The sequence below is a fragment of the Heliangelus exortis genome, chromosome 15 (genome assembly GCF_036169615.1).
Source record: "Heliangelus exortis chromosome 15, bHelExo1.hap1, whole genome shotgun sequence".
In the NCBI taxonomy this organism is placed as follows: Eukaryota; Metazoa; Chordata; class Aves; order Apodiformes; family Trochilidae; genus Heliangelus; species Heliangelus exortis.
Window position 1 is genome coordinate 2365291 of NC_092436.1, and position 10129 is coordinate 2375419.

General features: G+C 44.3%; 1 protein-coding gene across 2 annotated transcripts; it reads left to right on the top strand.

The window, feature by feature from the left end:
* Positions 1-598: 598 nt before the first annotated feature.
* On the top strand, positions 599-8875 carry UBE2B (ubiquitin conjugating enzyme E2 B). Of its 2 annotated transcripts, XM_071758439.1 has the most exons (6): positions 599-920; positions 4294-4374; positions 5078-5103; positions 6148-6237; positions 7432-7520; positions 8327-8875. In XM_071758439.1, exons 1-6 carry the CDS (start codon positions 877-879, stop codon positions 8453-8455), a joined length of 459 nt encoding a protein of 152 aa, XP_071614540.1. In that variant the 5' UTR covers positions 599-876; the 3' UTR covers positions 8456-8875. The 2 variants fall into 2 exon arrangements, with proteins under 2 accessions (XP_071614540.1, XP_071614539.1); XM_071758438.1 differs by lacking the exon at positions 6148-6237 and having other exon boundaries at positions 748-920; positions 8327-8660.
* The last annotated feature ends 1254 nt before the right edge of the window (positions 8876-10129 follow it).

Below are 10129 nucleotides of genomic sequence, written 5' to 3' on the forward strand. Positions count from 1 at the left end.
CACTGAGGTGGGATGTTAGGTTAAAATGGATCTGTAGGGTCAGTCCTTGCAGGGTACAATCCTGCCCGTTGTGAGGCACTGGTTCGGAGCAGCACTTGGGTCAGTGTTTGTCACTGGACACCACACAGGACTGGCACAAACTTTGGCTCGAAGTGGTTCTGAGCTTTGTCCAGGTTGGTTGGATGATCTCTGTCTGAGGGGTGGCTGGAGGCGAAGGGATGGGGGACAGGATGGAGACGGTGTTTATTTCTGGCACTTCATTATGAGTCTCGTGATGGTTTGACCTCCTTAAAAATCATCTGAAGGGAAAGCCAGGAGGCACACGCAGTCCCACAAATCCACTTTTTGGGGTAACTTCCAAGGCTGTGTAGGAACTGGGTCATGACATCGAAGGAAGTAATGGGATCAAAAGAATTAAACCAAACATCCCCGCTTGCCCACGACCTTCCTTCACAGCACGGGCCAGCGGAGTGCAAATATTTTTCTAAAATGATTTATGACGCGATGGTTGTTCCCCACGTCACGCCACGCCACGCACACCTTCCCCCAGCCCCCGCCTTTCCCTGGCTCCTCCCGCGGGCTCCAGCTCCTTCAGGAGCTCCCTCTCCCAAATCGCCTACGGGTGCAGGGGCAGTCCCCAGGTGTTCCGCGGAGCGGTGCGGAGCAGCGCGCAGGCGCTTCCCTCCCTTCCCAGCGCTGCCGTGGGCTGGACCGGACCGGGCCGGGCTGGGCCGGGCTCTTCCCCCCGCCCCGACCGCCCGCGACGTCGCCCGGCCCGGCCCCCCGCGGAGGGAGACGCCATTGCGGGTTGTTTGTGCAGGCGGCGGAGGGAGGCGGCGGCGCGGCGGCCGCGGACTCTTTTTCCCCGCGGCCATCATGTCCACCCCGGCGAGGCGCAGGCTGATGCGGGATTTCAAGAGGTGAGCGGGGAGCCCCCTTCCCCCACCCCCAAATCCCCCCAGCCCGGTGTGGGGACACCTTCCCTCCGCCCAGGGGGACAGGGCCGGCCTGGCAGCGGGGGAAACGCCGGCGGGTTGCGGGCCTGGTTCGGCCGCGTTGGGGCCGGCGCTTGGGCTCGCACCGCTGGGCTGCTCCGGTGAGGGGAGGGGGCCCGTCCTACCGTGGGCAGCGTGGCGGAGGCGGCGTGTCCCGGGCCGTCCCTCCGGCCCCGTTCCTTTGTGCCGCTGTCGGGAGCTACCGCGGAGCCCCCGGGTCCTTCCCCCGGTGGGTGCCGTGGGGGGCTCGGGGCCAGCGGCTTCGCCCGTGCCCTCCTCAGGGAGCCCGCCGGGGTGACACCGTCCCCCCCTCCGTGCCCTCCGGGGGTCCCGTTGGGCAGGGCCGGCTTTGTTTGTGTCCGCCTCGCCCGGGTGCTGACGGCGGGGGGCGTCTGAGGATAACAGTTGAAGCGGAGCCTCCGAAAGGGGGGCAGCCCCGGCCTGGGAACCGCCCGGCTCGGGGCAGGGGTGGCACCGGGGGAACAGGCGGGGTTAACGGGGTGGGAGTCTGGCTGCTGAGTGAGCTGGGGGGGTTGGGAGCGTTTAGGGGAAACTGAGGAGCGCTGGAGTGAGCAGATGTGGAGATCTGAGGGGTGCCCTTGCCCTAGAAGGGTCAGGTGGTGCAGAGCTGCCCCGGCTGAGTGTTTGTGCCATCCTTCCCTCCTCCCTTTCCTCGCACAAGGTGTTTGAATACCGAAGGTGTTCGGCCCAGTGTTCTGAGCAGAGCAAGCTTGAGATGTGTTTGAATCGTCCAGGACCAGAGGTCTCTCAAAATAAGTTCGATTTCGAGATGGACGTCTAAAAATGAAATGCAGAGTTAGCAAGCGCTTTGTATGTAATGAAACCCAAAATGCCCTTTAATGTTTTTATGCGCTTGCTATTCCAAGGTTTTCAATCGTGAGGAGTCTTTTGTATAATATATACAAACTGCCAAAGCAGCAGTTATTAGTTGCACACTTTTAAATGTTAATGACTGAACCACAGACTCTAGAATAATTTATTTCCAGTCTGACATGTAAACACACTTAGAGAGTGTGGAAAAAAGATGGTGGTGGGAGTTCTTTTGTAAGCTTTACAGTATGCTGTATGATTTCTCTGGACTGGAGTTGCTCACAAGTTCTTGGAGGTGAGTCAGCTTTGATAGTGTCTCTTTTTTTAGCATAGCTATGTTATACCAGTATCTGAAAATGCATCAGTAAACAGGTGACGTGTAGTGTAGTTGTTTTACGTGGCTGCCTGTAGAGCTGCCATGGTAAAAGCCTGATTTATGACTCTACAAAAAGCTGGACATCTTGGATGTGGAACCAATTTCTTCTGTCGTGTTTGGGTGTTGGTGTTCGCTGAGTGGGTGTTGCTTGATTCCTGTTCAAATCCAAACAGGATATTCAGTCTTTTTTATTGTATTTGGTTACACAGATGACATGAACTGGTTTTTTTTTTCACGCTGAGGAACTAAGTAATTTTTCAGGATTGCAATCAGGCATGGGTTTTTTATGCTTCTTTAGTCTTAGAAGGACTGGTTTAGTAGTTTTTGAAATTTAAGGTGGAGAGAAGACTTTAGAGCAGTGGAAAAGTCTGATGAAATAAACGTAAATAAAATTTATTTATCAAATATATGACATCTTTATTACCCCAAAACTTAGACAACTTTTTCAGGTCAGGTTTTTTTACTTTTCTCCTTCTTATGATAAGTTATCTATTTGTTTAGCCTTACATATACCTCATACTGAAAAAGCAGAGTGTGTGCTGTGAACTCTGCTTCACTTTATTAAATATAAACTCCTTTTGCATACTGTGGTTCTCAAGAGCAGAGATGAGAGAGCTTTTCAACAGATTTTGGGTGTCCTCTCATTTGCTGGATTTAAACCAACAGAAAAATAAACTAATTGCTTTTTGTTTGTGTCTTGGTTTTGTTGGGGTTTTTTTCTTGTTGGAAAAGGGGCTACAAATCCTGCATTTTTTTCAAAGTTTTCCAGGCCCTGCTTGGAACAGTCTCTGTTTCCAGTCCTTGCCACAACCATTTTGTAGCTGGGCTCTTTGACAGCAGCAGCTACATGAGCTTTTAGATTGATCTGAAAACCAAAGCCATCCTCAGATGCATTTGTGAGGCTGGATGCTCTGGCATTATTGTTGGCTTGCAGCAGCCTCCCTGCTGTGTAGGAAGAAGTCCCATTCCTGCTCTGCCTGACCAAAATAGTGCCTGGTTTATGGTGTTGATACTGAGCTGTCTGAACTGTTTGTGCTCGGAAAGCAAGGAGGTAAACAGAGTTCAGAGGAGATCTGAGCTGCCAAAGGAGCCCTGCTTTAGTTAGCATTTGTCCCTTGGTCTGCAGGACATTTGGTGATGACTTGCTCATTACAGTGTGCTCTGATGTGGTCACATTGCTTTTGAAGCCACGGCAGCCACTTCATTTTCTTAATTCCACTTCATTTTCTTTATTCTTGCATAACTCAAGAAGGTGGGTGGGCAGGAGCTGTCACTGAAGGGGTCAGATCAGGCAAATGCTCATCAGCTGTCTGGGGACTCACTGGGTCGTGTTGTCCAGGGTTTTGGGTGATGTTGAAGCAGAAACATTGGAATGCAGAAGGAGGATATCTGGATTCCCTTCTTTGCTTGCAATATATCTATATATATATTGTATGGTTCAGGTTTATGTGACTTTCAGCAAGTAACTTGCTTTCCCCTAGTCCAAGGATTAAGGTAGTAAAAAGAATTCAAAATGCTCCCACAGTTGCTTTAAAGAGAAACAAAACACATTTGTTGAGCTGTTAAGAGGGAAGAGTACAAAGGTTTTCCCCTTGCTCCCTTCTGAAGCAATCAGCTCACCAGTCAAAACAGGCTTGCACCAAATTTAGCTGCATTGTGCACACAGATCAGGGAATGCAGGAAAAGTTCTGACAGCCCCTTGTGCTCGGTCCCTGCAAGTGTCACTGGCTGGAGTTCAGCTCCTGTTTGCAATTTGTTCTTTTTGTCGTGGCAGCCAGCAGCAATTCCTCTCTCATAATTCATGATTGTAGCCCTGTAAATCCCAGCTGTGTGTGGTGCTTTAAATTATTCTTAGTTAATCCTTTGCTCCCTGCACACTTAATCCAGTGTGTTGGGCTGTCATAGTGTGTTGGTGAAGTTTGTTGGAGACAATCTTCATGTGCATTTGTGTCATGGGGTGTTGATAGTCTGCATGTGATACTTTTTGTATTCACTTACTTGGAATGAGAAAATATTTACAGATTCTGGATATTGCTGTTAAATTGTATTTCATTTACATAAAGCTTGTTGTTGTGTATTTGTAACTTTCAGATTGCAAGAAGACCCTCCTGTGGGTGTCAGTGGTGCACCATCTGAGAATAATATAATGCAATGGAATGCAGTTATATTTGGGTAAGAGTTTTTGATCATGATAATATTCTATATCAAAGGGCTAAACATAACAAAAACCCGGGTTTTATTTTTACAATTATTCTTTTATTTTATGAACACTGAGTCAGGAAGCTTAGAAATATGACTAAATGTCTGCTGCAGTAAAAATCTGTTTTCAAGGGTAATACAGAATATGTAGGAAAGAAAAAAACCTAAAGTTTGTTCATCTTCTTTGTTGAATAGAGGTTACATACGGCTTAATAAATAGGTTGGACTGTGTAGGAGTTGGGTTATAGAAAAGTAGATTTCCTCTTCAAATGTTCTTGGCCATTAAATCCAGATGTATTAGTGGTGATTGGATTGATTCCCAGTCAAACGAGGTACAGATTTTGTCTAGGAAGGTGCATTACATATCCTATAGAACAGGAACTGGCTCAGGATCCTCTCATAAAACTGAGGGATGCTTGCTAGTAATTGGGTGGTTAATTGCCATCTTGTCACATAATGACACTTGTATTGTGCAGGGTGATGAGGCAGATCTCGACCTGCAGATTGACTATGGGAAAGTGTTAGAGGAGGTTGCCTCTGGATACATCTCTAATAGTTACATTATTGCTCCCCGTGTATCTTGGGAGGATGAGGAAGAAGATTTGCATTTATTGTGCATGTTTAGAAGTAGGTAACGATAATTTTTAACTGGAGTTCATTTTTTTTAACTTTTCAGGCCAGAAGGGACGCCGTTTGAAGATGGTAAGCAGCTAACTTTTATTTCCTCTGTCATCCTTATAAATATTGCCAGTATTAACATTGTTCTGCTTTGAAAAAAATAGTAGATGTAACCTGTATATAACTTGGAATAAACTAAGAAGCAAGTGGAGAAGTAAGGTCTTGTTGGCTATATGTATTTTGATGTAACCAGTGTCTTGTCATAAGGGGCTGACAGGACACTGTGAGCAGTGCTGCTGTCAGGGCTTGTTTGTACCCATACACCAGAGCTTTCAGAGGGGAACCTGGTCTCCTGCTGCCAGATGTTTCCCCATCCCCACAGCTGTGTGCTCTGCTGGGGTTTCATCTTTGTGGCATGTTTGATTCATCTCTTCTCCTAATGAAGAACAGGTGAAAAATCCTGAATTGTTCTGAATATGGAAGGCAGGGAGGGGGAGGGAATAGAGAATTTGTACATAAACATGAAAGTTGGTGTGTAATGAACCTCCCTTAGGCATCTGAGGAATAATGAGTTTAATAATTACAGTATTATTGCAGTTATCAGCAGCAGATGGGGTTTTCTCTATGTTGACTTGGAGGAGTTACAGTAGATTATTCACTGATCCATAATAAAGGTTTTCAGTGATTCAGTCATGAACTCCAAAGACTGAGATTGTTGGTTATGAAATTCCAGTCTCTCTTTGCTGGCATCATGGTGCCTTCTTAATGAAACACCTTAAAGTCACCAAATCCATGGAACCAACATGTCAGGTCACAGAAAAAAGAGAGGGGGAAGCAGTGGTGTAATTGATGTTGGCTCCAGCTGCCTTTGCCCTGTACACTGCAAGTCTCCAGGCTTCTCCCTAGCTGGGGCTGTGCTGGGTTTATCACTGTCACCAAGTTCCTTAGTGCCATTATCACCTGAAATCTATGAAAAAAAAAACCAGACTGGGTGGTGCTTGGTTATTTAATGGTGAGAAGGAATATTGATCATGAAGCCCATAAATTAAATGATGTTTTGTATGTTCCTGGGGGAACTTGGTAGTTTTCTTGTTAGTTATTTGATTGTATTTCTGTTTGCTTGGACAGGTACTTTTAAACTAGTAATAGAATTTTCAGAAGAATACCCAAATAAGCCTCCAACTGTTAGGTTTTTATCAAAAATGTTCCATCCAAATGGTGAGTAAATTACTTTTATTTAGCCATGATACCCATTAAATACTACAGTGTGGTTCATGTATTCTGCAATGCTTCAGAATGCTTAACAGCCTTCCATCTCTCTTCATTGCCACCTCTTAAATAGATGTTTAGGACAGCAACTGCTTGATGAAAAATTAAGAATTATGATGCCATTAAGCAGCAGCTATTTGTCTCTTTCTAATCAATACATAACCTCAGCAGCAAAGCCTGTCAGCTTTTTCAGCAACAGCTGTGCTTAGGCTGGCTTGAAGAGGCAACCTTTGGTTGCAGATTCCTGCCCTGTTCCATTTAGAATTGTGGATGTGTGGCCACGTTGTGAACTGGAGAAGGGAACTGATTGTGCTGAATGTCACTTCTTTCTCTCAGGCAGGATTTCAGCCCAGTCTTTTCCCTGGTTCCCTGCACCAACCAGTACAGTGTAAGGAAGAGGGTGGGAGCCCGGGGCAGCCTTGTGCAGAAGTGCCATGGCTCCTGCTCCAGCACTTGGGTTTTACCCAGTTTGCTCCTGCTTGCAGAAAACACAAAGTGCATCTTTTGCTTTCCCAAACCCTTCTGTAGCAGAGGGGTTTAGGTTCAATTTTAGGGTTGAAGTGTGAGCCCCCTGCAGCATTTCCTGTAGTCAGAGCCCTCCTTGCACACAGGTGACCTTGGCCTCAGTTTTGTGACTTTGTAGGCTCTCCAACCATTTGTTGGAGATCATACACAGACCGTGTGCCTCTGACAGGGCATTTGTAATTTGTTGGGGTTTTATTGGTGTGAACAAGTGAGAAGATGAGGGTGCAGGAGCTGGAGTGGCAAATCCAGTTCATACAGGCTCTTCTATTAAAACTGCTGACAGGTATCCAGATAGTAAATGTCTCTCTGTGTGTATCTGGGCCAGTCACACAAGAGGAGCAAGAAACCAAGTCTGCCAATTCCTGTGCTAATGCCATAATTTTTAGACCTTTCTTCTTTTCCTCTTATGTGTTCTTTTACTCTAAGTAATAGATCTTCAAAATACAAGGCATCAAGCTACAAATAATTGTGAAACATAACTGCTGTCCTCTTTCCCTAAAGCATTAATTTAAGCACAGGCTGAATTGGAACAGTTAACTCTGCCTTGAACAGCATGTAAGGAACAAAAAGATAAAATAAACTGTTGGTTTCTAAATGTTCTCTGTGTTGTGTTCACAGTTTATGCAGATGGCAGCATATGTTTAGATATTCTTCAGAATCGTTGGAGTCCAACATATGATGTTTCATCTATTTTAACTTCAATTCAGGTAACTTTGCACCTACTTTAGCAAATAATTCTGCTGCTGTTAGTCTGTATTCCAGAAGTTCAGGGATAGGATGGCAGGTGTCTGTGTCAAGGGGGATTTCAAATACTCATGAGCTAAGCAGTAGCTGTTCAGATCAAATAAAGGCTGAGATGCTGACCTGTGAAATTACTGAATTTGAGCTACAAAACTACCATTAGATGTTTTTTAGAGGAAAGCAGTTAGTGATTTGGATTTAACTGTTTTCAGTGAATTAAGGACACCAGATGCAGGAATGTGCCTGGCTCTTGAAACAGCAGTAACCCTTCATTGTGAAGCCTTGCCCTGTGAAGTCCTCAAGGAGACAATACTGCTGAAACCTCCTTTCCTTGGAATCACTAAAAATGGCCTGGCACAGCAAAAACATATATTTGTTTTTCCCCTGTGTGATTCTTTCAACAGTTTAGTAGCAGGCAACTTAAAGGCCCCTCTTTAGTCCTGAATGACAATGAGAGTGTAATTACCAACTGATCAATTAGCACCATACTGCTAACTGGCACAAATGACCGTGTGTTTGTTAGGTTTCTGAACCCAGAAGTGGATGCAGTGCTTATGCTTGGGCAATGTATAATTGGAGGTTCAGCAGTGTAATTATGGGTGCCTAACCATGAATTTAACTGGTTTGCTTTTTAATTGGGCTCTTCTGAGTCATTTCTCCCTTCTGCAACACAGGTGATGTGAGAGCTACAGGTTGGTTTTCTTTGCCCTGATTTAAAATGTGTCGGTTGATCTAACATTTTCTTTTTTTTTTTTTTTTTGTTTTTTGACAGTCTCTGCTTGATGAACCTAATCCCAACAGCCCAGCCAACAGCCAGGCAGCACAGCTCTATCAGGAGAACAAACGGGAATATGAGAAAAGAGTTTCAGCTATTGTGGAGCAGAGTTGGAATGATTCGTAACAGCTGCTTCGTGAAGTTTCAAGTGCCACAGTTCTGAGAATTTGCATTAAAAAAAAAAACAAAAAACAAAAAAAACCCCAACCTCATCTGCAACCAAAATTAAGCCCTCCAGTTTAGGAAACTTTAAAAGCTTGTGTATCTTGATTAACGTACTTTTTATTGCATGGTATGAACTAAGTTATTGCTACATAAATTTGTAATATATCCTGTTTGTATTTTTTTTTTTTTTCAAGTGTATAATGTTGGTGTGGAGTTTTCATGACAGAATATACACATTTTGTAAATCTGTACTTTTTCAAATATTGAATGCCTTATTTTTGAATTCTTTAGATTTTTAAATTGGAGAAAAGCACTTAACAAAGTTTTTATATATAAATATTTCGTGTAAAACTGTTAAATACATAACCTTAGTGCAAGACATCCTGCTCTCACTCTGTATCTCTTTCAAAGGGCTCATTTTTAGTTTTGGGGGTTTTGTTTTTGTATTTTGGTGGCTTTTTTGGTACATCCTAATTCTACCATGCACTTTACAAACAGAAAAGTCAGTCCATGATGTCACTGTCTTCACTGTCTCTGCTTCTGCACCAGAGTTTAAATTGATCCTGTTTGTTCTCAGTTATAGAAGAGAAGTATTGGTAGCTGAAGCAGGGGAAAATGTGACTGTTTTTGCTAAAAGGAAATTGCCTGCAGAGTTTGTACAAACAGGACCTGGATGAGCAGGCACGGTGATCATGTATTCTGATAACTTGTATTTTTTTTTCAGGGAGATGGTGTTTTACCAGAGGTTGTAAAATGCTGTCATTTAAATATGTTCTATATTCACCTCCTGATACTGTAGCAGAGTTTTGAATCTCTTTTGAAGAGGTGTCCCATTAGTTTCTCATGCAGGGTAGGGAAAAAATTAATCACTAACAGCAGAGAACATTCCTGCAGGTGTGACAGTGTCACTCTGGAGCTTGGCTGGGCACCACATGGTCAGCTCTCCTGTCATCACAGAGGTTCCACAAATTCTTAAATCCCCATGTTTGAAGAAGTTTGGGGCTGTTTTTGTCACTGTTGGTGTGGTAATTTCTTCCTTTACACTGCAAGCCAGGCTGAATGACTGCAGTGAAGAACTCAGCTTGGATTTTTTTTCCTTCCCAGCAACAGAATTGTAATTCCGTTGTCACAGCTCCAAGCAGCCTGACACATGGATTAAACCCCCAAATCTGATGCCAAAATACAGCTCAGTGTTGCCTGGAAAGCAGTGGAAGTTTATTTCAGCTAGAAGAGAAAACACTGTTTATTTGCAATAACCATTACTGGGAATCTGTTAATGCAGTGAGGCAGGAATATCAATTTACACCTCACAGCTGCACGTCAAGTTGTTTTGTAATTTATGGGAGCAGCACTATTAAGTTTGGAAACAATCAAAAAGCAAGTTAAGCTGTTTTGTGTTCCTTGTGAGGCAAAATGCCTGAGGTTAAGAACTGATAGAACACTGCAGGGTGTGAAGGCTCAGACACACAGGTGTCAGGTAATACTAAACTTGCCATCTTGATCAGCAGTGAATTTCTGCTTAAAAATTCTTCCATCTCCATCTAATTATTGACAGAAACCCCGAAGCACCCAATTTGCCTTTCGACTTTGGTAATAAAATTACAGAAGCACTGGCAAAGCAGGGTTAGAACAGGG